This window comes from Aspergillus eucalypticola (genome assembly GCF_003184535.1).
Source record: "Aspergillus eucalypticola CBS 122712 chromosome Unknown BO83scaffold_20, whole genome shotgun sequence".
Taxonomy (NCBI): Eukaryota; Fungi; Ascomycota; class Eurotiomycetes; order Eurotiales; family Aspergillaceae; genus Aspergillus; species Aspergillus eucalypticola.
In genome coordinates, this window is record NW_020290294.1 from 470,797 (window position 1) to 494,974 (window position 24,178).

The window sequence follows — 24,178 nt, forward strand, 5'->3', positions numbered from 1 at the left end:
CGTATGTGTAGTCTTAAGCATGCGAATGATAATTCTACGATATCTGTGCCTACTCTGTATGTGATAGACCCTTGCGTCGATTACTTACTCTTCCAGGTAGAATATCAGCTGATCAGCTGTTATTTTAGTAGACACTACAATGTATCTATATTATTATCTTGTTCTATAGTAGGAGGTATTGTAGATTGTAGTAATCTAATCTAGGGATGGATGGACAATGCTGTGCGACTATTGGTTATTACTGAAGATGGTGAATGGGTTTGTGTTATGCTGTTGATTTTGTGTCTTGGGGATTCTGGTATTAGTATTTGCCTTGGGTGTGGGATGGATGGGATTGGGGATTTGAATGGTGTGTGTACTTAGTACGGAGGAGGTAGGGGAGTAGGAAAGAAGATGAATGAATGGGTGGGATGGGTTTCGTGTTGTGTTGTCTGGTATTTATTGGCCTTGTGTTCGATGATGTGGGTTCAGCGGGATTGCATACTATATTTATTCTCTTCTGGAAAGTCTAGTACTTTATCTGCAGTAAGGTAACTGTTGTGTTTATCAAAGCGAGGCAATAGGAACGACTAGTAGGTCATTGATATTCCTAAATGTAACCCTATATATTTCATAGAGTTAGGTCATGATAAATAAAAAGGCTAAACTAAGATAAGGTATTCTATTTTATCCTGCGCCCAACCATCGCCTGTCCAAGCAAACCGACCAGCCAACCCACAAGAAACCGAAAGAAAGGAGACCCGACCTGAGAAGAACTGAAAAGGAAACTTTCACAACTGCGCAACGTTTTCCAGGATTTGCACCTCCTGGCCCGGCTTGAACGCCGGCAGTCCGATGAACGGACAGCCTGCGCACCGGAAGGCATCGCCCAGGGCGCAGTTTCCACACGAGCCTGTCTTACCCTGCACGGTAAAGTCCAGTTCATTCAGGTCCTCCGTCTCCAGCTTCATCACGTTCAGAGCCTTGTCTGCCTTCTCCCGCTCGGCTTGTTCCTCTGCCTCGAGTCGTGCTGCGAGTCCACACGTGCAGTCCTTGCAGGCGCGACGCCGGCGGCCGGGCTTGGGCTGGCATTCGGGGGCTGTGATTGCTTGCATTGTTAGCATGGTTCAGATTCCGCGAGATTTATCGAAGTATGAAAGGGACTTACGCTGGATAGGTCTCTTCAAATCCTCATCCGACAGCAGGGTATCCTCGTCAATCAAGTCATCGTCGTTCTCGTAATCGTCGTCATTATTAATCATGCCCACGGTGACAGGCTGCACGGGCGGGGCAGGCGCAGGTGCGGGAGCAACTGTCTCTGTCTTCGCCGCATCCTTCTTCTTCCCATTGCGTCGCAGAGGAATCGCGAACGACTTGGGCTGGTCCATCTTCTCAAATCCGGCATCGGTCTTGATCAGCCCCGCCAAGACTGCCTCGCGCTCCTCAGCCTCTCCGAAAAAGTTATCCTGGGTCTGTAGCTTCGCTCCGGCTTTCATGCAGGGAACCAACGCGGTGTAGACATCCCGCGTGAGCAGGTGGAGGGCTTCCGACCGCCGCGTGCCATCGGTATCGGTTAGGACGACAATGTGATCGTAGGTGTTGGCGGGGAGAGAGACGAAGCCGGCAGATATGCGGTCAAGCATCTGCAGGTCGGTTGTGGAGCGGTCAAAGGTGGTGAAGAGGTCCCGGAGCTTCTCTTCTTGAGTGGCGATGGAGGGGGGAGCGAGGAGGAGAGTGCGCTTGGAGGGGCTGCCGGTCGACATGGGCTGGAAGGAGGGGGCGGGTGCCATGTCGAAATCAGGCGTTGTGTCGATGGTCACGAACGAGGGAGCCATTGTGTCGGTCTACCTGCGAGTTCGCCCGTGAAGGGGGAAGGGAGAGGAGATAGTTGGGGTATAAATGGAAGGGAGTGGAAATTGAGGTTCAAAAGTGATCAGTGGCCGTGATCGGATGCTCGTTTTGGGTTTCGTCTGGCTGACTCAATTGTCATCTGACGGCGTTGTGATTGGGTGGCGGGGAAAGTGGCAGAGATTGTGTTTGACGGTTATCAGCGAATTTTCGGGGTTATCTGATGATGGGGGATTACAAATCGAGGCACACGCCTGCAACCCCCGAGGAAATAGCTAGGTGATAGTCCGATGGCGGTGGTGGGATTTGTTTCCTCCTTTAGGAAAGTCGATGTCAGTGGATTTTTATTTCTGGGAGGTTCTCTTTGACTTCGAGTGAGTTTTAGCAGATTTTCTCCCCTCCAATGCCCCGCACTCATATTACTTTGGCCGGGTTGTTATTGCCCTGCTCGCTGTCCGTGGGAAATTGTCACGGGAATTCTTCGGCCTTTTTGGGTTTAGCGCTACTGGGCTGCTGCCCAAGCTGGCTGACTAATGGAGATCCCTCAGAACCCCGCTTGTTCATGATGTCACTCAGTGAGAGTCTGCCATCAGCAAGAAGATATATTTATTAGTCAGTTACCGATGTGCGCGGTGAAATGGTCTTACAAATGATAGAAAATGCCCATTATTAGCCAGGGAGACAGATATCTGTCCAAGAGCCGCTGTTTTTCTGCGTGGGGTGCAGTTTAACCTTAAATTGTTTCCAGAAATGGAAACCCGAAGGGCCATGTACTATACGGTCATGTGATACGGCTGATGGTTGATGGTCTCTACGACCATAGCATTGGAAGAATTAATTGTAACAACATTATCTCGGGGGAACAAGTCTTTAATGCCCCTATTGGCGAGAGAGACAGACATATTTGATGCAGCTACAACACAAGCTAATACGTCACGGCAATAAGCTGACTGAAGGGCAGAAAGAGTGGCCCCTGGCCTCACGCCAGCAAAGTCACCCTAACGACAACATTATCTCCAGAAAATATTTGCTCAAAGGCAATAGAAATCAGCTTTGTCTCATGAATGAGATAGACCAAAACTACTGCCACAAACCTTAAGTCAGGCTTTTGTCTATGACATCGCTAAAAGCACTCCACTAATCGTGCTACTTACTAATATTCATACTGCTTGAGTTCCTGGTCGAGAGTATGGTGTTACTCTTTCTGGAGCTCGATATATATATGTCGATCAATCATCTCGATGAAGTGTCTGGACGCCAAGAGCTCGTTGTAGATATTAGACAGTTTGAGGAGTGAAGCCCCAGCTGTCCTGAACTCTCGCTCAGCAATCCAGTCACACTACTATCGAATTCAGAAGATATTGCACAGCCTTATCGCCCAAGAACATGTTCTTCGATGGTTAGATAGAGCTAAGTGTGCCATGGTTGCAATATGTCGATGCAGGAGGTAATAATTATCCCGGTGCTATAGTCCCGTCAGAACTCTACCTCGCAAGCGGCCACTGTCATCGAGTACGATAGCGACATGCCATCTAAAGACTGCCTATCGATGTTATCCATCAAAAAGTAACAGTTCAGCTCGCTAGATCTGATCAGTTTTATAAGAGCATGTGACTTTGACGCCCGAACGTTGGCAGGCAAGGGTCAACTCACCATGGCAGGGTCATGTCCATCTTAGTTGAAACAAATTCCATTAGCTCACATTGCGGTAAGTAACAGGCCAGGTAGACGGCGTATTGTTGTGCAGCCTTCGTAAGCTCGGGGAAATCGCCCGGGCGCCTTCGAACTTAATGGATGTCTGTGCTTGGGTTCAGTATACCACACTATTGTCATCCAGACAAATTCAACTGGACTTTTCAAATCAACTTAATGCTGTCACCAAAGCACTAATATTTCCTCAATTGACGTTCGATAAAATAAATGTTCACATCATGTTTCTATTGTCAAAGTCTCCGCAAAAGGCAATGGGGAATGAATGGCTGACATAACAGCCACCCCGGATCAGCACAGGAATGCCTGCATCCAACGTCATGTCACCTGCCCTGTCGTGTTCCTGGCCGTTCCTGGCGACTCCTCTCTTCCCCTCTTCTTTCCTTTGAACAGACTCCCTCCTCTTTTGATCATCCAGTTCATTCGAATCTTTCAAATGCTTTAAATTATCAGTCGTTGCATCCAAATCTGTTTATCTCTTCACTCCACTGATCTAGACCCGCTACCATGGGTGGAGACGTTCCCCGGCAAGCTCCCAGCGCCCTTCCCCAGACTCCCGCGGGCCCAGTCGGTCAACGCATCAAGAGCATCTACACCGACCGTCTCAAGCAATTCACCGCCACCGGACAATACGAAGGCCAGAACCTCATCTCGTAAGTACATTCTCATTGTGGTCTTATTGCACACATTTCTTCATTCTTCCGATCGTTTATTTTACGTCCGAACTATACTAAAGGTCTACTAGCAAGCTGAACGAGGCCGTCAATTCCGACGAAGACCATGTCAAGCTTTCAGTATACTCCGTCCCTGACCTCCAGCGCCCAACTTTCAAAGAGGCTACCTCCAATGAATTTAAACCTACCCACATCGGAGCATCGTTCGGACCAAGCTGGTCCACTCATTGGTTCCGCATCCGCCTGACGGTCCCGGAGGATATGCGCAAAAAGGAACGTCTGGAGTTCCACTGGGATGCAAACAACGAAGGTCTAGTCTGGACGGAAGATGGTCGGCCCCTTCAAGGTCTCACTGGTGGCAACGAGCGTATCGAATGGATCATCCCCGATGCCTGGCGGGATGGGAAGGAACATACCTTCTACATCGAGATGGCCTGCAATGGCATGTTTGGAAATGCGCCTGGGGGAGATTCTATCCAGCCGCCCAACCCTAACAAATACTATACATTGCACAAAGCTCAGATCACAGCCGTCAACCTAGAAGCACGGGCATTGTTCTACGATTTCTGGATCATTGGAGGTATGTTCGAACCAGTAACTTTAAGCAGCCTGTGCCGCTATTAGCTGTTAGATGATAGACCATCCCGTCGATGTTTACTGACTTGGTACACTAGACGCGGCCAGGGAATTCCCTGGTGATGGCTGGGAGTCGCATGAGGCCAATATGGTTGGCAATGCTATCATTGATGCGTTCATTGCTGGGGAAGGCAGCAATGAATCAATCAAGGAGGCACGCAAAATAGCCCAGAAGTACCTGGGTAGTAAAGTAGATTCTTCCCAAGTGTACGAGACCGACACGGAACCCATCGTCTACGCTATTGGACATTGCCATATCGATACTTGCTGGTTGTGGCCTTGGGCGGAGACTAAGCGTAAGGTTGCCCGGTCATGGTCGAACCAGTGTGATCTGATGGACCGATACCCGGAGCATCGCTTCGCTTGCTCCCAGGCACAACAGTTCAAGTGGTTGAAGCAATACTATCCATCGGTTTTTGAACGCGTCAAACAGTGGGTCAAGAAAGGTCACTTCCAACCTATCGGCGGCAGCTGGGTCGAGCATGACACCAACATGCCCAGCGGAGAGTCGCTGGTGAGGCAATTCCTCTATGGCCAACGCTTCTTTGAGAGAAACTTCGGTGAACGCTGTACAACCTTCTGGCTTCCGGATACCTTTGGCTACTCTACGCAGATACCTCAGATCTGTCGTTTGGCAGGCATGAGTCGCTTCCTCACCCAAAAGCTCAGTTGGAATAATATCAATAACTTCCCGCACACCACATTCCTCTGGGTTGCACTCGATGGAAGCCAGGTTATGTGCCACATGCCACCAGCGGAGACATACACTGCGAGCGCTCACTTTGGTGACGTGAAGCGTAGCGTGACTCAACACAAGTCAATGGACAACGACAACACGTCACTCTTAGTATTCGGCAAGGGCGACGGTGGTGGCGGGCCAACCTTTGAGCATCTGGAGAAGCTGCGCCGCTGCCGCGGTCTCAGTGACAAGGTTGGCTTGCTTCCTCGTGTCAAGATGGGAGATTCGGTCGATGATTTCTTCGCAAAGCTCGAGAAGAAGGTAGAACAAGGTACCCGCTTCGCCACGTGGTATGGTGAATTATACTTCGAACTACATCGGGGCACGTATACCACACAGGCCAACAACAAACGGGGAAACCGCAAGTCAGAGTTTTTGCTCAGGGAAATCGAGTACCTTGCTACTCTCGCTACTCTTGAGCAGTCTGTGGACAAGTATAAGTACCCCAAGGAGGAAATCGACGGGATGTGGGAAGATGTACTTTTGTGCCAATTCCATGACTGCCTTCCCGGTAGCAGCATCGAGATGTGCTATGATGACTCCAGAGAGCTATACAAGAAGGTTTTCGAAATTGGCAACAAGGTTCGGAAGGAAGCCCTCCAAGCTCTTGGACTTGGAAGCAGCACCGCCAAGGGTCTCGTCGCAATCAATACATTGCCCTGGCCTCGCTCAGAAGTAGTCAAGGTCCCTGCTGAGTTTACAACTGCGGGTGGCCCTAGGTACGCCATTGTCAGTGGTGAAAGTGGTCCTATCAACTGTCGGCTTCCCACAGCTTCAAACAGAGCGCCTGCTGTGACTGTTTCCGAGATCGAGCCAGGTGTCTTCCGTTTACAGAACGAGAAACTGAGGGTAGATGTGCACGACGGAGTCATCACATCATTGTACGATCTGAAGGAAAAGCGCGAAATCGTTGCCAAGGGCGGGAAAGCTAACCAGCTTGTCATATTTGACGATAAACCACTCTACTGGCAAGCGTGGGACGTTGAGGTCTTCCACCTCGAATCGAGGAAAGAGTTGCAATCCGGGAAGACTACTGTCGCTGAAAACGACCCGTATCGTGTCAGCGTGGTCACTGAGACCCGCATAAGCGACGAGAGCTGGGTCAAGACGACTATCAGCCTGGCTGCTGCCGTTGGAGATCAGCCATCCTATGTTGAGATGGAAAGTGAAGTCGAATGGCGGGAGACCATGAAGTTCCTCAAGGTCGAGTTCCCTGTCGACATCACGAACACACAAGCATCGTATGAGACTCAGTACGGAATCATCAATCGCCCGACTCATTACAACACCAGGTAATTCTACCCTTCTTTCCACATATGCAGGTGCTAATAGGTTTCAGCTGGGACATGGCCAAGTTTGAAGTGTGCTGCCACAAGTGGGCAGATCTGTCCGAGCACGGCTACGGTGTCTCGATCCTCAATGATTCCAAGTATGGGTTTGCAACTTGTGGTAACATGATGCGCCTCTCCCTGCTTCGTGCCCCGAAGGCACCGGATGCTCATGCAGATATGGGCCATCATCGTATCCGTTACGCGATTCTCCCGCACGCAGGACCCCTGGACCATCGCACGATCCGCGCAGGGTACAGCTTCAACCATCCCCTTGCCTTGGAGCCCGCATCTGGTCTGGGGGCAAGCGATGCGTTTAAGTCTATCTTGCTGGATGGTTCTCCCTCGCTTGTCCTGGACACAGTGAAGCGCGGTGAAGATGATGAAGACGTGTCTCGTGATGAACTGCCACGGCGTGCCGGGAAGAGCGTCATCCTCCGGATCTACGAGTCCCTGGGTGGTAAAAGCCGTGGCACCATCAATACTAAGCTCCCCGTCAAGAGGGCATGGAAGTGCAATATCCTTGAGGATGACGAGACGAGCCTGGTCTTATCCAAGAGTGATGCACAGACCACGACCATTGATATCGAGCTGAGAGCCTTCGAGGTCGCGACATACAGACTGCAGCTGTAGTCAGTTCCCATGCTGTGAAAGGAAAAATTGTCTGTATTTCCTAACACCAAGTGGCATATCTTTCGAGATGTATAGTCTAGCAGAGCAATGCCGATGCAATCTAGTAGTACAGAGGATATCACAGACAAATAGCGAAACCTAGCAAACACAGCGAACTCTTCGAACAAATATAATCAGTAGTTTTCCGCGCGCCACAGCTCCCTATCCAACCCAGCAAAGAACCTACCAACTCCAACCAACTCTCGATGAAATCAAACGAAATAAAAAACTGATATATCAATCCCTCCCGTAAGTGATCTTCAACCTCTTCGTAGGCGGCCTATCCCCATCTGTCCCATCATCATCCCCCTTGTCCTTATTACTCGCCGCAGACTTCTTCTTATTCTTCGACGCTTGGCCCCCCTTCACACTATTCGCCGCAGACGATGCATCGCCGTTCCCAGGCTTGCCAGTAGATCCATTATACGTGGAATTCGGGGTCGCCGCATGCGACGGCGTTGTTTGAGCCGATGAAGGCGCGGGTGAATCCTAAACACAAACACAGAGAACCCGTCAGCTTACGCACATCCACACATCCACACATCCACACAATCAAATGCAAAGGGGACGGAGACAGAGAGAAAGGGAAGGAAGGTAGACATACCCGCATAAAACTCGCCGAACTCCTCGAAAACACACGATCCGCGTCCGACACCGTCGCCTTTCGTCTCGCAGCGCCTCCTCCACCGCTCATACTCGATGAGAGGGCAATGCCTGCTCCGCCGATCCCGGCCCCGCTGGACGATCCCTTGATGTAGTTGTCGAAACCCTTGATGATGTTTCCGGCGGTGGTTTCTTCGAGGTAGGATTGTTCGAAGCGGTAGATTTGGTCTTCGAGTTGGGCCTGTCGTTTATTTGTTGGTTCGTGATACGGAGAAGTTAAAGGGGGGAAATGGAGGGGGGGTGTCCCGTACCATGCTCTTATCCATTAGACGCTTCTTCTGAAGTGTGTCGCGCAGTTCGCGGCGGAGTTTCTCGTAGTAGGGGAGGCCGCGGTTTGCGGTTGATGAAGCGGAGGAGTCGTTTGATTGGTTGGGGTTGTTGGAGTTGGAGGTGTTGTTTGATGTTGTGTTGTTGTTGGAGCTGAAATTGGAGGTGGAGTTGGGATTGGCATTGTTATTGTTTGGTGTGGAATTGGGTGCTGTGGAGTTGGGATTTGTGGTGGAAGTTGGGCCTGCTGTGCTAGTTGGTGGTGCTGGTGCTGGGGCGCTTGATGCAGCCGGTGTTGCAGCGGCGGCGGCGGCGGATTCGGCCATTGTGGTGGTGGGTGACGTGATTGTAGTCGTGGGAAAGCGTCAATTATGAGGAGATTGAGATGGGGGGTTGGTTGGCTTAGATGCGAGCGCGCATTGAAACGAGTGCACTGGTGGAGGTGGTGTCGCGATCTCTAGCATCTAGAAGCGGAAGAGAAGTAAGTGGAAGTGAGTGAATGGATGGATTGGATGATGATCGCCGCCAGATCTTATCGTTGGTGTTTGGATGGTTTGCATCCGCGTCACATTATCGCTCCGTCACCTTACGTACACCTGGGAGCTGCATCTCCCCATCTCCCTTGCTCTCTTTCCCTCTCTATCTTACCGGTGTGGTTTGCTGGCTTCTTTATCTATCTGAGAGAGGCTTGTGATATTTGCTACGCTGAAACTCGCTGTACATAGTGTACTTGACTTCATCATCAACGACTATTCTACTTGTTGGACCCTTGCTACGGCCCGACTTCGCGATGGATCACTCAATGCATGGCATGATGGACATGGACCATGGTCATGATCATGGAGATATGGATATGGGTGATGGACAGTGCAGTATGAATGTGAGTGTCTTGTTGCTTCTATCTTGGTGCGAGTACAAGCGGTGCTGGGAAGTGGAGCTTGCTACAACGCACTGCCCTCCTGGCTCGTCCGGCTAACGATGCTTGCTAGATGCTGTTCACCTGGTCTACGAAGAACCTCTGCATCGTCTTTCCCCAATGGCGCATTACCAGCACCTGGTCCCTTCTGGGTTCACTTATTGTCATTGTCCTTTTGACGGCCGGCTACGAGGGGATTCGACAGCTTACACGGCGGTTCGAAGCAGCTCACGCTAGGAGGCTAAGTGCATATACTACGGTTGCCGTTGGAGGTACGTACATCTCAGTTCCTATTATGTTTCCTGTATAATGCATGGCGGGGATATTGGAGTCATGGTTTCTTCCTCATCTTCGAGCGCTGGTTATTGGTTTGGCCCAACCTTTGCTGGGATGAAGCACCTGACACCGTGAAGGCAGCGAGGTCCACGACGATTCTGCCACGGCCAATGTCCCTTCTAGCCAGACGCTGCCTGCCCCGAATACCGGCTCACCCCTAGTTGTAGGCAGGGATAGCCGAAGGACCGTCGAGCAAAGAGGCAAGATCACCATGGCAGCTTTGTATGCTGTGCAGGTATTCTATAGCTTTTTCATCATGTAAGTCTTCTAATCCCTCTCCTATCCACTCCCTCTTCGACTTGGGCGAGTTCTAACTTTTCAGGCTGCTCTTCATGACGTACAATGGATTCGTCATGCTCGCAGTTGCCGTTGGTGCCTTTGTGGGATATTTGGCGTTTGGGGACAACACCTCTGCCAGCAAAACGGTTGCTTGTCATTAATGGACTGTAAGCACGAAGGCTTGCCTGAAGTTTGGCGGGAACCGGGCATATTCTTAGCAGTAGCCTCGTTAGGTAGCTGTGGTCGTCTTGTCGTTTTGGAAACAGCATCAGTTGCATACTCGTCTAATGAACATTCATGCGTTCACTTGCAAGCAGCGGAGGCTGCAATTAGGGGACTTCAACATCGCTGTCATCTCCAAACCCGAAGCTAAACCCGCCTCCTTCGGCGGCATCACCTCCGTCTTGCTCTGCATTTCCGTGCACAATTTCGTCCCACTTGCGTTTCTTCCCCTCGTTCTTCTTCTGCAGCTCTGCCTGCGCCTGTTCCAATAGCTCAGGATGCGATTTCTGCATCTGCGCCACAAACCGTTCGTAGGGATTGTTAACGTCCTTTCTGAAACCTGAAACCTGGTCTGCCTTGTTAGACAAGAAGTCCAGCGCAGCGCTCAGGTGGGCACGGGGTATGAAGTTCTGAGTAATGGCAATAGCTGGCTCAATGTTGACGACCAAGTGCCACCAACCCGAAGGAACGTGGAGAATCTCGCCCTCGTGACAAATCCCCTCGATGCAGCCTGGGCTACGTCGTGCCTCCGCGTGAAAACCGAAAAGCCACTCAGCAATGCTAAGAGGGGAAGTCACTTCACTCTGGTCGTCTGACACATAGACGCCCGGAGGCGGCGGGAGCTTCGAAGACGATGGGAACATGATCCAGTATTTTGAACCACGGACAACCGCATTCCAGGCGCTGGTAGCGTTCGGGTCCTTGTGGAAGGTACTTCCAGACCGCTCGGGTCCAATGATCAGCCATTGCCTGTCAGGGCGATCGTTCCCCAGCACGGAGAAGAAGTCCTCTCCAAAGCAGCTGGGAGGCCAGTAAGTGGCGTCAGGCTCCTGGTCCGGCTGACCGACTTTGAGGCCCATTTTTGATACAAAGGCCCGGTCGAACAGATAGAGGGGACTCTCGTCGGAGTTGTTGTGCATGTAATCAACATAAGTATGGAGCGGCCAGTCCACTGCCTCTGCGCGGAAAATAGCCTCGCCGTAGTGATCCAAAAGCATGTTTACGGACCAGTTCTTGTAGGCTGGCCATTGTTTCACAGGCTCAGTCAAGATGAAGGGCGTGTCGCTCCATTTTTCATTGAAATCCTCAAAAGAGAGATCGGGGAGACGGGCAATTTGGTTGCGGGCAGGGATATTCTTAATATAGGGATCTAAAGATATATGGGCGCAGTGGAAGGGTCGGTGCAGGACATCCGAGAATAAATTCGAGCAGTCTAGGATGCACTCTTCCGACGGAGGAATGTTAAGATAAGTTGAGCGCCATGTTCCTTTCCATGAGAACGAAGCGGGAGGAGAACTGACTAAAGCGTTAGTGCAATGCTCCAGGCCGTCTAGCTATAATTCTACAAACGCGATGAGACAGTAGAGTGCCACGTCCCAGGAACCAACAAGAATAAGCAGTCCCCTGGCAAGCAGATGTAGACAATAGCAATAATGTAAGAACAAAGATCTATATCTCACCCGGTGAAAAGAGCTTTCCAGAGATCCTCGGCTCTGGTGAAAGCATAAAATGCCTTGCACGTCTGTCCAATATTCAACAGACTGGGACCATCGAGGTATTCGAGCAACATCAATATCAACTCATCCGGTAGGATGTTAAAAGTGCCAATTGCATGGCGCAGGTTCTCTGCGGCGAGCAAAGCATTGCCACTAGGCTTCACGCCCAGAGGATGGCCAGGGATTTCTTCATGGCCAGACAGATCCTCAACATCGGGCTCTGGATGCGAAGAGTAGCTATGGGCAGCTACTGCACCGCCGAGAGGACGAGCACAGTCCAAGGAATTGATATCCGGCATTTTCATGATTATTATTTGAAGAAAAAGAAAGAGACGGGCATTGAATTGTAGGAACTTTCCCAATTGGGTGGGGAACGACTAGACCGGTCACAGACCGGGCGGCGGTGGTGGTACAGACTAGTAATAAACAGCCCACACAACCAACGGCCAGGGCTGTCAGGCAGGGAAGATACGGGGGGTCTTATGCCCAACCCACCCATAAACAACACTCCTGTGGACTTCTTAAGCGGCAATACTATGGTCCTACGCAGTAAAAAACTTGCCTCCTGGGTAACGAAAATATTACCGAAGATTTCCCTCCGTAGTCTAGCCAGCGAATAAGGAAATAATGACAAAATTCCCACAAGGCAAGTACGTGGGTAGGTTTCCTGATTTAGTAGGCGGTGCGTATCGGCTAGGCTAAATTTGCGCTAAAAATCAAAAATTTCACCGCGACAAATGGAAAAATGGCAGACACAGGGAAAGAAAAGGGAAGAGAAAAAAAAAAAAGTTCGCAGTGCTCGTCCCGCCGCTTCTGCTCCCCCCATTTTCCCACACCATCTTCGGTCATCCAACTTGAACTTCTTTTCTCTTCCCACCCCTACGACTTTTGAAGTCTTTGTGATATCTCTCATCCCCCGAGAGTTGTGCTACCAGGTTCGTTGCTCTCTTCCCAGTGTTTCTCTGCGCATTGCGCCCTCCCCCACCATCCTCGCCTATCGCTAACAAGCCTTTTCCAGTTTTAATCCAAAACCCCACCGTCTTCTTCGATCACAGCATCTCGCCTGTGATCTTCTTACAACAACACCGCAATCATGGCTTCTAACGACAAGGGTTTGGAGGAGATCCCCGAGGGTATGTGTTCCTACATAGCTTGCTTCATATTTTTTCACAGCGAATTTGAGGTCTATTTCTATCTACTTCGCTGGACAATGGGGCTCGTTCTCAAGCCAGCAGAAGGAGATAATCGCCACAACCCATTATCGAAATATACTGGGAAACAAAGTAGCTGACCATAGTTTTCACGTCAATAGGACAGATCGAGACCAACTACGATGAGGTCACCGACTCCTTCGACTCCATGGACCTGAAGCCCGAGCTGCTTCGCGGTATGTGATACAAATTTTATCTTCGCCCTGGTGGGGTCTGTGCCAACATGTTCTGACGACGTCCAGGTGTCTACGCCTACGGTTTCGAGCGTCCCTCCGCTATCCAGCAGCGTGCCATCAAGCCCATCATTGCCGGTAGGTTTTCCCCGCACGGTCGCCCATAACCTATGATGCTAACTAGAGCATCCCAGGCCACGATGTCATTGCCCAGGCTCAGTCTGGTACCGGAAAGACTGCCACTTTCTCCATCTCCGCTCTCCAGAAGATCGACCAGGAGCTCAAGGCCTGCCAGGCTCTGATTGTCGCTCCCACCCGTGAGTTGGCTCAGCAGATCCAGAAGGTCGTTGTCGCCATCGGTGACTTCATGAACATTGAGTGCCACGCCTGCATTGGTGGTACCAACGTCCGTGATGACATGAACGCCCTCCGCGCCGGCCCCCAGGTCGTTGTCGGTACCCCCGGTCGTATCCACGATATGATTGAGCGCCGTGTCCTCAAGACCGACCAGATGAAGCTCTTCATCCTCGACGAGGCTGATGAGATGCTTTCTGTAAGTCCATTTCCAGATCGGCCCCGAGAGTTGTGCCTTGGCTAACAACATAATCAGCGTGGTTTCACCGAGCAAATCTACGACATCTTCCAGCTCCTCCCCCAGTCTACCCAGGTCACCCTGCTGTCCGCTACCATGCCCCAGGATGTCCTTGAGGTCACCACCAAGTTCATGCGTGACCCCATCCGTATCCTGGTCAAGAAGCAGGAGCTTACCCTCGAGGGTATCAAGCAGTTCTACATTGCTGTCGAGAAGGAGGAGTGGAAGCTCGACACCCTCTCCGATCTCTACGAGACCGTCACCATCACCCAGGCCGTCATCTTCTGTAACACCCGCCGCAAGGTCGACTGGCTCACCGACAAGCTCACTGCCCGTGACTTCACCGTCTCTGCCATGCACGGTGACATGGAGCAGGGCCAGCGTGATGTTATCATGAAGGAGTTCCGTTCCGGATCTTCCCGTGTCCTGATCGCCACTGACCTTCTGGCCCGTGGTATCGATGTCCAGCAGGTCTCCCTGGTCATCAACTACGACCTTCCCGCCAACCGTGAGAACTACATCCACCGTATCGGTCGTGGTGGTCGTTTCGGTCGTAAGGGTGTTGCCATCAACTTCGTCACCGCTGACGATGTCCGCATGATGCGTGAGATTGAGCAGTTCTACAGCACCCAGATCGAGGAGATGCCCATGAACGTTGCTGGTAAGCCAGCCTTGGCCCATACTTTAATCATCGTAGTGTTTATACTGACTTCTGGTTCCAGACCTCATCTAAACTCCCTAATACCATCACCTAACGTCCCTCGATGCGGATTACGAATGCAGTTGCCAATAACGCTCCAAGGGTGAGCTGCGGTGGGAAAGACGTTTTGACATCGTTGCGCTTCTCTTGGTAAAGGAGAATCCTTCAAAAAGTGGCTTTCTGTGTCTCCAGCATTTTCTCTTTTAGCAGTGGCGAGCGGGAACCGTCTTAGTCTGCGTGTTTCTGTCTTGTTCTGTTTATGGTTTTCCTTTGTCTGTTATTGCTTATGGAGATGCGACACGCTTGTGCGATTTTATTGCTGTAATTCATGGTTCTCTTCCGGAAACGCTTTTTCACACCTTTTTCCTTTGCTCTGTACCTAGCTCGCTCTCTGGTTGGTTAAGGATGCTGCGTTCATACTTGACCAAGAGGTCGGGCCAAAAATGTGATTAGTTCGATCAGGCTTTCTTTTCCTCGAGGCACTTTGGGTGGACGAAGATACGATTATGGCTCGGACTGGTTGTATACCTGTGTTCACTAGTATAGACAAGAGAGGTACATACCATTCCATTAGTTTGTTTTGAATAGTCAATCTTCAACCCTTGGTTTTGTGGAAACCGCCCCAACTTGTAAGGACTCTACTCCGTACAGACACAGCCTAAAGCATATATGTATACCACATTCCCATCCTCCATCCTCCACATCTTCAACAACACGTCCCATCTCAACAACCACTCTATCCCCACGAAACTCAATCCCAACTAAATAAAGAACCCTCCAAATACCAAATGAACAACCCACGCCGACAACCAAACCCCAACGCTCCCCACCCATCCACTTTCCTCTGGGCCCACGAGCTACGACGCGAAAACATCCAACTCGTGAACCAACTCAACCGCATCAGAGCCGACTCCGCTGTTGCCGATGATACCATAGCGAATCTGAACCACAGACTGGAAAGTCTAGAACTGCGAGCACGCGAGGAAAATTCCAAGCTAGAGAATAGCCTCAAGGAACTTGAAGCTCGATTCGACACTAATCTACGAACTGGTATTGAGCGGGTTGAGGAGCTTGAGAATGAGAATCGTCGCCTACGGGGTAGGATTGAGGGGTTGGAGAGGCGTGCTCGTGAACAAGAGAGAATGGAGGAGGGTATTCGCGTGAGGGTGCTGGATGAAGTGAAAGATATGATGATGATGGAACGGGGAGAGAGTGGTGTGAAGGTGGAGCTGGGAATTGGAATGGGGAGAGGGGGTATTGCCAAGGCTTGTTCTGCTGGGTCTGATGTTCTTGTTCCGGATTCAATGCCTATGGGTTCGGTTTCTGGTGGTGGTGGTGGTGGTGGTGGTGGGAGGAGGAGTGGGCTGTCGTCGACGCTTTCTGATACTACGTGGGGGACGCCTTCCTCGGTGGGTGAGAAGATTGAGGAAGTTGAGACGGATTTGATTGGTGTTCTGAAGCAGGGTGGGAGATCGTTGGCAGATTATTTGGCTGCTGCTGAGGGGATGCGATGTGGATTGCAGGCACAGAGGGATGAGAGTGAGGTTGTCAGAGCGGTTGTGCGAGGTCTTGGTGACTCTGGTATCCAGGCTTTTATCGAGGAAGAGATAAGCCACGTTGGGTGGTCTTGGAGTGCTTTGAGGGCCGTCATGCTGAAGGTTATTCGAGACAGGGAATTGCCTATACAGGAGCCAGTCAAGGAAAACGAAATGTCTAATGAAAATGTCAAAGTCGAGCCGACAAGTGTTCCGCAAGTCCAGCGCAAAAGGCCGAGAACGAGGAGATACATACCCATTGTACCGGCTGATGAAGAGGACGAACGCATTGTTATGGAATGGTATCGCCATTGAGAGACCGACTTACTTTTCATTCCAGATAGTCTATATTGGAAGAGAACTAGGGTATGTATATACAGTGTCTATCTGATACATATATCTTGTTCAAGACAGCCATTTAGGTCTCACTGTACCGGTATCTACCCTCACGGTCCTTGACCTCGACCTCGATGCGACCCTCCTCGAGCTCCTTGCCGTCATACTCAATGGACGCCTTCATGACATCGCCAGACTTGACCTGACCCACACCCTTAGGAGTACCAGTCAGGACAAGGTCACCCTTCTCCAGAGTCATGACACGGGAGATCTCCGCCAGAAGTCTGGGGATGCGGTAAAGCATCAGACCGGTGGAGTCGGCCTGGCGCATTTGCGATCCAACGCTCAAGCGGAGGAAAGCATTGTGAGGATCAGGAAGACGCGACTTGGCAATCTCCTGAGAGACAGGCAGGAAGGTGTCGAAGCCCTTGGCGATCGTCCACGGGAGGCCCTTTTTCTTTGCTTCTTCTTGGACGTTGCGGGCGGTCATGTCAATACCGAGGAGGTAGCCTATATTCGCAAAAGTTTTACACACAGTCAGTTCATCGATACTCCTTGTCATCCGCAAAGAGAATAACTGCACAGGATCATGACTGACTGTGGATCGCATCCAAGGCACCCTTATCGTCATTCGGGTCCAGATCCCGAACGGTCTTGCCCATCACCAACGCCAATTCGACCTCATAGTGCAGGTTGGTTCCCTGAGGGCGCAGCACAGGACCTTCGCCGGGGCAGAGGATAGCGGAAGCGGGCTTCAAGAAGAAAAAGGGCTGCTTGGGCGTGGTGTTGTTCAGCTCTGTGATGTGGTCGCTGCGGTTGACAGACTGCGTTAGCGGAACCTCGTCATGCGGAGATGTGGTAGGATTGAACATACGCATAGTTTCTGCCAATGCAGATAACCTTTCTGCAGTTGGCCCTGATCGCGGAGGCCATTATGAAGTGTTCAATTCTCGAGGATGGAGGGGAAAGAAAAATAGTTGAGGGGGTGGGAATGGAATGTAGAGGCCATGAGGCCTGGCGGATAATAATATAATCGGCCAGTCGGAGCTCGGCCGATGCGACGCACGGAAAGGTGCTCCGCGCGCTGCGTGCGGAGAGGCTCGGATTCTCCGAGATTCGGAGGGTTGAGCCGGATGATTGGGGATGATAAGAGGGTTGTGTGGGGAAAGTAAGTGGGATTGTGATAATGGTAGTTACTTTATGGTCTTATGGGATTTTACATTACAAAATATGTGTGGACAGTTATTTGTCTCGAATTGGGAGTAGAGACTGTGATGAGCTGAGAATGTTTTGTTATTCTCGTTGTTCCTTACGTCACCCGCTCAGTTCTTGAAGGGTGTTTTATCACTGCATGTTAGCTACATTCTTTACGCTGCGTCTGTACATAATCATCTGAATCAACCCTGAAGAGCAGAGCATCTTGTCGACTTCATCTATCGCATTGTTGCAGTATTCCACCAGATTCCCAGTGATCCGAACCAAGACCGCCATGCAAGTAGCAGAGATCCTCTCCGATCTGACATCCCTGCGCGTCTGTGTATGTCCTCCCCAGTCTCCTTGTATGTGGTGGATCAATATACGTACTCGTCTGCAGTACAATATCCAGACTACCTCTCGTCTAATATCTAATAGCTGATATCAATGACAGGACTACCATGACGCCCTCGCTCTCGTTACCGTCAATGAGCGAATCCCCCAAACCACAGACCAACTAAACCTCAAAGCAACAGGCACAACCCCATCAGACTCTGGATTAGATTCAGGAAGCTGCGAAAACGAGGATCTCCGTCGCGCAAAAGAACTCGTCGACTTGCACTACGAGTTCAAGGCCCGTCATGCGCTAGGCACGGTTGATGAGGAACTCTCGCGTGCAAGGGAGGAAGTAGCCCGAGTGCTAAGGGAACTTAGCTAGTTGTGGAAAAGTACTACCTTGGTTTCTAGGCTGTTCCTGAATTCTGTTTTCCTCTTATGCATATGGTTGTTTTATTCGGGCTGGCGTTATCAGTGATGTGTTATATGGTTTTGTTACAAGGGGACCTAAATATGCACGATTGAAATTCCGAAGGTGCTATGACTTCTAGAATGCTACACCTTGGTAGGAAGCCTTATTGATTTAATATTGGGTAGGGCCACAACTTGAGTAGATTTCCATCTCCGTCTGAGGTATCAAGGGAGACTTGGTTTCTAGCCTGCAAAAATTCACTTAAAGATGGCTACGGTACTTGCTTCTAGAAAAAAAAAGTATTGAGGATTTAATGTCCTTCTTTATTCTGTATACTATTCATGACCTATCTAGACTGTTTGATCTTGCCGCACATTCTCTTCGTCGGGTGATCAGCGTCACTGGTTCATCAGGAGATTATCTACTAATGGCCTGATATTCACGCCCAACAGATAGTTCAGTACCAGTCAGATCTCTAGAATGTAACATCCTTCACGCAGTTCGTCAGCAAGCTGATTATCATACTTAGGGAGGGATCTCATACGCCTTTATGGCCAGGCTTACGGCCTTCAGCAGTAGCCTCTTGGGCATCTTGGTTGTTACGCCTAGTGTTTGGCTTGCTGGGCCGACCCTTTCACAGATTTAGCGTCAGCAAGCTAATCAATCACAATTGACAAGGGATCTCATACACCTAGAATACTTCCTAGCCCACCATCGTCCCCCTACGAATATATTGTCAGCAGGCTAATCATCATACTTGGTGAATGATCTCATACCCCTAGAATGCTAATTAAAGATGGGCCTTTCCCTGCAGTAGTCTCCTGGGCATCCTGACTAGCCCGCTTGTATGACCCATCTGAGGTTGGATCGAAGCCATCATCGTCCTGCCGAGCAACCTGGTTACCACGCTTGGCAGACAACTCGATACTAGTTAGATCTCCACGTCGACCGAGGCCCTTTCACAGATCTATGATTAGCTGACCGGTCATCATTCGTAGAAATAGGATATCATACAAGGGTATCATCAAGCAGACCAATGGGATTGACATCTATACCTTCCTGTTGAGTCGCGGCAGTGGTGGACTCCTGACTCGAGAAATCCTGTCAAGCACCGTATTAGCGAGTTGTCTGATCCCATACATGAGTAGCAGACAGAAAGCTACTACTATATAGAATAAGTTCATATTCTGTTAGTACTTACAGTCGGCAGGGCCAGGGTCGCGGAGACCAGTAACAGAGTAGTAAAGATATACTTCATCTTGGATGATAGGAGTATATGCAGATTAGATACCAGGACAAGTAGACTAAGACTCAAAGAACAAGAAGGTTAAGTTGACTGTGTTGACTAAGTCAGTTTGTATCTGTTGCACTGAATGAGAGAAGATTCCAGACCGGCTTTTATACACGAGCTGACCAAATGGCGAGACCCATGACCTCAAATTTCTAATTCCTAAACTTTCACCGATGTGCCTATATCTCCTCATTGCTGAAAGAGCCTCGTGATACTGCTGATCATCATGCAGCCTTGGACGAGCAGTTCAGGTGATCTGTAGGTACTAAGGATCAGTCCGTATCAGATGTCTGAAGAGGGGAACGGAGCGATATTCGACAATAGTCAAGCTATGCATGTTGTCACAGTGACACAGAATCAAAGTATAGCTACGCCCTGTTCTTTTTACTGGCCCTTTCCAGGATGATATGACGCACAAATAAGATGAACACCCCTCTTGAGGGGATGCAGCCAGTTAGAAGGAAGTCGGCTTGTTGGAGCAGCGAGCAACTAGTGAATGAGAAGTCTTTCTTGTCCACTCATTGGGCTTCTCTGAATGCAGCATCGCAAGAGTGTAGTCATGTTTACTTCTTTTCGGATAAGTTATTCGGCGCGGCTTGATACTATTACCCACCTACCCTTTCATCCGAAAAGCAATAAGCATTCCTCCAAGACCCGGACAATAAACCTGACTTGAAGTCTTGTCTACGGCAATCGCGCAGAAGAAGCTCTACACAATAAAATTTGTTTGCTCACTCAAGCAGACCGAAAAGGTATATTCTTTGCTTACAGGTGTGGGAAGATAGGGTATGATAATGTGTGGGTTACACTGCATTATGTAGCGTGTACTCCAAGCATCTCGGAAGTCCCTTGATACTACTACCCAGGTCTTCTTCGATTTATCCTTATCAGAATTCAAGAGCTTGGTAAGGGGAAGAGGCGCGGGCACCAGGAGATTTGACTCTAATGTTGACAGGTGAAAAGGCAAAGGGAGCAGAGAAGAACTAGATTGTGTACTGAACTATAATATCTACTCTGTACTATCAATGTTTCTCTTTACTCTGTCCATTTATTGGTTAATTGTATATCACATCAGCTTACACCTGACTATGGTAAATTAGAAATATGAATTATCATTGCAGTCTCACATATATACACCATATTCCTAGACAATCCTCCCCATTTCCTTGGCTGTGCATTTCCATAGTACCTGTAACATAAGTATGTTCATACTCTTCTTCTACTGAGCTGCTACTAGAAACTTACTGGTCAATTAAAGCGGACAAATGGGTCACATATGCTTGCAAGCAAAAGTGCGGCTTACTACTATCTGGCCCTCATCCTGACAGAAATCAACAAATGTAAGGTTAGCCTATTACTCCCAGTCGTCTAATCATAGGACTCCGTGAAACGTGCTATCTGATAATATAGTAATAGTACCTCCACCACTGGCTGAATTGGTCTTGTTACCCTTCATTTGATCCCTCCAGTGGTTTGCTCAGCTGAAGGGGAGGCTGTCTTCCGAAGGCTGCTTCTGGACCTTTGGAATGGCATAACTAGCTTGAGACAATACGACCACGATATGAGAGCAAACCCTATGGTCATCAAACGTAATTATGTGTTTACATCTAGCATACTATTCAATGCGTGGAAGGGTCAGGTCTTGACATTGTATCGTGACAGGTTCGAAACACCACATTCTGCATTCTTTACTATTATAAGAGATTCCTTTTCCGGGATAAAGTCAGCTATAGTAGCATAGTTACTTGTAAGAAGGCTATGCTGTAATGGGATCTTGATATAAACGGCCTCTACCATACAAGGATGCACTTTGTGTCTACATAGTTGATAGTCCCATAACAGAAGCGTTTTACGCGGATATATTCAGACCTTGAGCCCGAGCAGTTGATCGAGTAGTAGTAGTAATAGTGGTGGTGGTAGTATCAACTTCCCAAAAAGGCAAGATTGAAGCTATCCTCGGTCCGACTGCGACTCCGGCCTTCGGGCATCGACAAACACCCAACCCGCAGTCTCGTTGCTGGCTCACCACCGCAGCTGTTCACGCGCCGGTCGCTGCACCTATTGTCGACTCCTCATTAGCTGTTGGTTCTCTCGAACTAGGACTAGGAACCATGGCGACAAGCGTGGATGCCAAGCTGCTGAAGCAGACCAAATTCCCTCCGGAATTCAGCCGGAAGGTGGACATGACCAAGGTCAACATCGAGGTGATGAAGAAGTGCGTTGCAAAAGCCCCAGCTAAGTCTCTTATCGCGAGGTGCTGTTATCACTCGGGTCTGGAACTAACACACTTAAATCATTGCAGATGGATTGCTGGAAAGATCTCCGAGATCCTGGGAAATGAAGATGACGTCGTTATTGAGCTCTGCTTTAACCTTTTAGAAGGGTCGCGGTTTGTATGTACGACCTTTTACCTTTTGCCTTCCATGCTGATTTGCTATGTTTTACTCGCGGTTCAGCCATCCAAGCTAACTGAGTTCACTTTGCCATTATCTTAGCCCGATATCAAGTCCCTACAGATTCAGCTCACCGGATTCCTCGATAAAGATACTGGCAAGTTTTGCAAGGAGCTGTGGTCGCTATGTTTGAGTGCCCAGGAAAACCCCCAGGGTGTGCCCAAGGAGTTGCTGGAGGCGAAGAAACTGGAGCTTATTCAAGAGAAGGTGGGATATTTTACGGATGTCCGAGTTGCTGGTCTCGCGCTGACGCCCTCGTTATGACTAGATCGAAGCGGAAAGAGCCGCCGAGGAAGCCCGCAAACAGAAGGAACAGGAGCGCGCGCGAGAGCGAGAACTTGAAGACCTTCGACGTAGAGAACGATCTGAGCGCACAAGGGGAGGAAGAAGAGGCGGTGGCCGCGGTGGTCGAGACTTTGATAGACGTCGGTCGCCTCCGCGACAGCGCAGCCGTGACCGTTTCCGAGGTCCGCCTGGCAGACGAGAGTTCGACTCCTACGTGCCCTCAGGCTCTCGTCGAGGCCGTCGGCCATCCCGTTCGCCCAGCCGCTCTCGCTCTCGCTCCGTGTCTTCCTCGCGCTCACCTCCACCACGTCGGCGCCATCCTGGCAACGACCGGAACCGACGACGTCGGTCAATTAGCGGCTCTGTCTCCCCGGACCGCGGTGATCGCAGGAGGCCCAGGAGACGCAGCCCTGATTACGGTGATCGTGCAAGATCCAATACCCGCAGTGAATCATCACGCTCACGTAGTCCCAGAAGAGACCGACGGAGACGGAGATCCGTTTCTTCCCGCAGTGCATCGCGTTCACCTGTCCACAGAGACCGACGCAGGAGAAGAGGTTCTTCGGCATCAAGGTCCCGTTCGAGGTCGCAAGGGTCGGATGGTAGCGGCACCAGACGCAGAGGATCATCGCCTTACTCTTCACGAGATGATAAGAAAGAATCCACCGCTGATATTGCAAAGGCCCGCAAGTCCCGTGACGACCGTCGCTTGAGTCGCAGCAGAGAGCACAATGACACCCGCAGACGCCGGTACTCATCCCAGAGTGTCAGCCGCAGCCGCAGTCGAGGCCGTTCCCGCAGCGCCAGCCAGGATTCCCGCAGTCGGAGTCGGAGTCGCAGCCGTAGCCACAGCCGCGTGAGGGATAGGAAGCGGCGTCGGTCCATTGAGAGATATGCCCCAGTTGCACGGAGACGGCGCAACACGTCCTCCGTATCCGTCCCCAGTGATAAGCGAAAGAGGATGGCTGATGAAGACGAGGATGCCGCCAAACGATCACCACCGCCGGCTGAGAAGCCAAGCTCGAGCGACCACGAGATGAAGGATGCCACTGAGGTGGGTGAATGATTTCTAAGGGTCCTCTTCACAAAAAATCTATGATTTCCTAAGTTCGTTCATTGCCCACAACTCTGCTCTGCCCCTCTCACTGTAAAGACCTCAACTAACCACTAATCGCAGACTGCTGCTCCCCCTAATAACGCAGCTCGTGCACGCATCTCCAGCTCCGAACTACGCGAGAAGCTGCTCCGCGAGAAGATCATCGCGATGCGCCGGACCGCCTCGAGCGACAAGGTAGGTAGCTCTACATCTTCAAGGTAGTTCTCATGTCCTACCGTTCAGGGCACCACACAGCTTCACCTACATAAACCACATACCAAAGCCCCACTAAAGAGCGAAGGATTGGAGGATTCCGCAACTCAATATTTAGCGATCTATTCACACGTGGTAATGTCACTATAAACAATAAACAAAAAAGAGAGTTTGCATCCTATGCCTGTCTCAGCAACATCTCCGTCAATAGTCCAACTACCCCTGTACCATCATACTTTAGTTTATTTTCCTTCATAGTTCAGACCACGCAATCCCAATTCCGCGGAACGAACAGCAAAGTTTGCTTGGCAAGTAAATTAGTAGATACTAGATAGTCTACGTTCCCAAATATCAGTCCGGGGGGAACCCACTACTAGCGCACTTCATTTAAACAAAGTTTATCCGGCATGCGACCGTTTTCGGGCCATTCTCCACAAGGCTAGGTTGACTATTGAATATTGGGTTGATCGACTATTGAGACTATTGTTTGTCGGTTTATTTAGACCGTTGAGCCGTTGGTATAGTAGATGCTCAGTTATTGAGGAGATCTCAATAAGTGGTTGGTGGTTGTGGTTAGCTGGGAACG

General features: G+C 50.2%; 11 protein-coding genes across 11 annotated transcripts; 6 read left to right on the plus strand and 5 right to left on the minus strand.

The window, feature by feature from the left end:
• Positions 1 to 582: 582 nt before the first annotated feature.
• Positions 583 to 2,102, minus strand: BO83DRAFT_418939 (Fe-S cluster assembly protein Dre2). The gene is made up of 2 exons (XM_025534850.1): positions 1,148 to 2,102; positions 583 to 1,078 (listed from the first exon to the last, which is right to left on the minus strand). The coding sequence occupies exons 1-2, from the start codon at positions 1,812 to 1,814 to the stop codon at positions 771 to 773; spliced, it is 975 nt and encodes a 324-aa protein (XP_025385994.1). The 5' UTR covers positions 1,815 to 2,102; the 3' UTR covers positions 583 to 770.
• Positions 2,103 to 3,897: 1,795 nt separating this feature from the next.
• On the plus strand, positions 3,898 to 7,730 carry ams1 (alpha-mannosidase). Its single transcript, XM_025534851.1, has 4 exons — positions 3,898 to 4,190; positions 4,283 to 4,791; positions 4,886 to 6,878; positions 6,926 to 7,730. Exons 1-4 carry the CDS (start codon positions 4,045 to 4,047, stop codon positions 7,545 to 7,547), a joined length of 3,270 nt encoding a protein of 1,089 aa, XP_025385995.1. The 5' UTR covers positions 3,898 to 4,044; the 3' UTR covers positions 7,548 to 7,730.
• Positions 7,581 to 8,998, minus strand: BO83DRAFT_439208 (chromatin modification-related protein EAF6/MEAF6). The gene is made up of 3 exons (XM_025536152.1): positions 8,501 to 8,998; positions 8,191 to 8,430; positions 7,581 to 8,075 (listed from the first exon to the last, which is right to left on the minus strand). Exons 1-3 carry the CDS (start codon positions 8,840 to 8,842, stop codon positions 7,824 to 7,826), a joined length of 834 nt encoding a protein of 277 aa, XP_025385996.1. The 5' UTR covers positions 8,843 to 8,998; the 3' UTR covers positions 7,581 to 7,823.
• A 320-nt stretch (positions 8,999 to 9,318) lies between these two features.
• Positions 9,319 to 10,208, plus strand: BO83DRAFT_318075 (low-affinity Cu transporter; the record flags this gene model as incomplete). The annotated part of the gene is made up of 4 exons (XM_025527729.1): positions 9,319 to 9,396; positions 9,506 to 9,704; positions 9,846 to 10,026; positions 10,091 to 10,208. The coding sequence occupies 4 exons, from the start codon at positions 9,319 to 9,321 to the stop codon at positions 10,206 to 10,208; spliced, it is 576 nt and encodes a 191-aa protein (XP_025385997.1).
• A 168-nt stretch (positions 10,209 to 10,376) lies between these two features.
• BO83DRAFT_429218 (putative F-box and JmjC domain protein) lies at positions 10,377 to 12,064 on the minus strand (the record flags this gene model as incomplete). The annotated part of the gene is made up of 3 exons (XM_025535447.1): positions 10,377 to 11,565; positions 11,620 to 11,673; positions 11,730 to 12,064. 3 exons carry the CDS (start codon positions 12,062 to 12,064, stop codon positions 10,377 to 10,379), a joined length of 1,578 nt encoding a protein of 525 aa, XP_025385998.1.
• Positions 12,065 to 13,142: 1,078 nt separating this feature from the next.
• Positions 13,143 to 14,621, plus strand: tif1 (putative eukaryotic translation initiation factor 4). The gene is made up of 2 exons (XM_025537701.1): positions 13,143 to 13,702; positions 13,760 to 14,621. Exons 1-2 carry the CDS (start codon positions 13,517 to 13,519, stop codon positions 14,546 to 14,548), a joined length of 975 nt encoding a protein of 324 aa, XP_025385999.1. The 5' UTR covers positions 13,143 to 13,516; the 3' UTR covers positions 14,549 to 14,621.
• Positions 14,622 to 15,229: 608 nt separating this feature from the next.
• Positions 15,230 to 16,291, plus strand: BO83DRAFT_450424 (uncharacterized protein; the record flags this gene model as incomplete). The annotated part of the gene is made up of 1 exon (XM_025536802.1): positions 15,230 to 16,291. The coding sequence occupies one exon, from the start codon at positions 15,230 to 15,232 to the stop codon at positions 16,289 to 16,291; it is 1,062 nt and encodes a 353-aa protein (XP_025386000.1).
• Positions 16,292 to 16,313: 22 nt separating this feature from the next.
• BO83DRAFT_380265 (fumarylacetoacetate hydrolase family protein) lies at positions 16,314 to 17,295 on the minus strand. The gene is made up of 3 exons (XM_025531711.1): positions 17,187 to 17,295; positions 16,911 to 17,122; positions 16,314 to 16,822 (listed from the first exon to the last, which is right to left on the minus strand). The coding sequence occupies exons 1-3, from the start codon at positions 17,243 to 17,245 to the stop codon at positions 16,395 to 16,397; spliced, it is 699 nt and encodes a 232-aa protein (XP_025386001.1). The 5' UTR covers positions 17,246 to 17,295; the 3' UTR covers positions 16,314 to 16,394.
• Positions 17,296 to 17,801: 506 nt separating this feature from the next.
• Positions 17,802 to 18,224, plus strand: BO83DRAFT_429222 (uncharacterized protein; the record flags this gene model as incomplete). Its single annotated transcript, XM_025535448.1, has 2 exons — positions 17,802 to 17,849; positions 17,961 to 18,224. The coding sequence occupies 2 exons, from the start codon at positions 17,802 to 17,804 to the stop codon at positions 18,222 to 18,224; spliced, it is 312 nt and encodes a 103-aa protein (XP_025386002.1).
• A 369-nt stretch (positions 18,225 to 18,593) lies between these two features.
• Positions 18,594 to 19,604, minus strand: BO83DRAFT_380266 (uncharacterized protein). Its single transcript, XM_025531712.1, has 6 exons — positions 19,456 to 19,604; positions 19,269 to 19,355; positions 19,031 to 19,210; positions 18,944 to 18,976; positions 18,799 to 18,885; positions 18,594 to 18,744 (listed from the first exon to the last, which is right to left on the minus strand). Exons 1-6 carry the CDS (start codon positions 19,510 to 19,512, stop codon positions 18,730 to 18,732), a joined length of 459 nt encoding a protein of 152 aa, XP_025386003.1. The 5' UTR covers positions 19,513 to 19,604; the 3' UTR covers positions 18,594 to 18,729.
• A 1,217-nt stretch (positions 19,605 to 20,821) lies between these two features.
• BO83DRAFT_409877 (PWI domain-containing protein) lies at positions 20,822 to 23,671 on the plus strand (the record flags this gene model as incomplete). The annotated part of the gene is given in 9 exon segments (XM_025534170.1): positions 20,822 to 20,885; positions 21,466 to 21,760; positions 21,848 to 21,938; positions 22,041 to 22,205; positions 22,274 to 22,702; positions 22,752 to 22,868; positions 22,966 to 23,337; positions 23,461 to 23,578; positions 23,598 to 23,671. 9 exon segments carry the CDS (start codon positions 20,822 to 20,824, stop codon positions 23,669 to 23,671), a joined length of 1,725 nt encoding a protein of 574 aa, XP_025386004.1.
• Between the last annotated feature and the right edge of the window lie 507 nt (positions 23,672 to 24,178).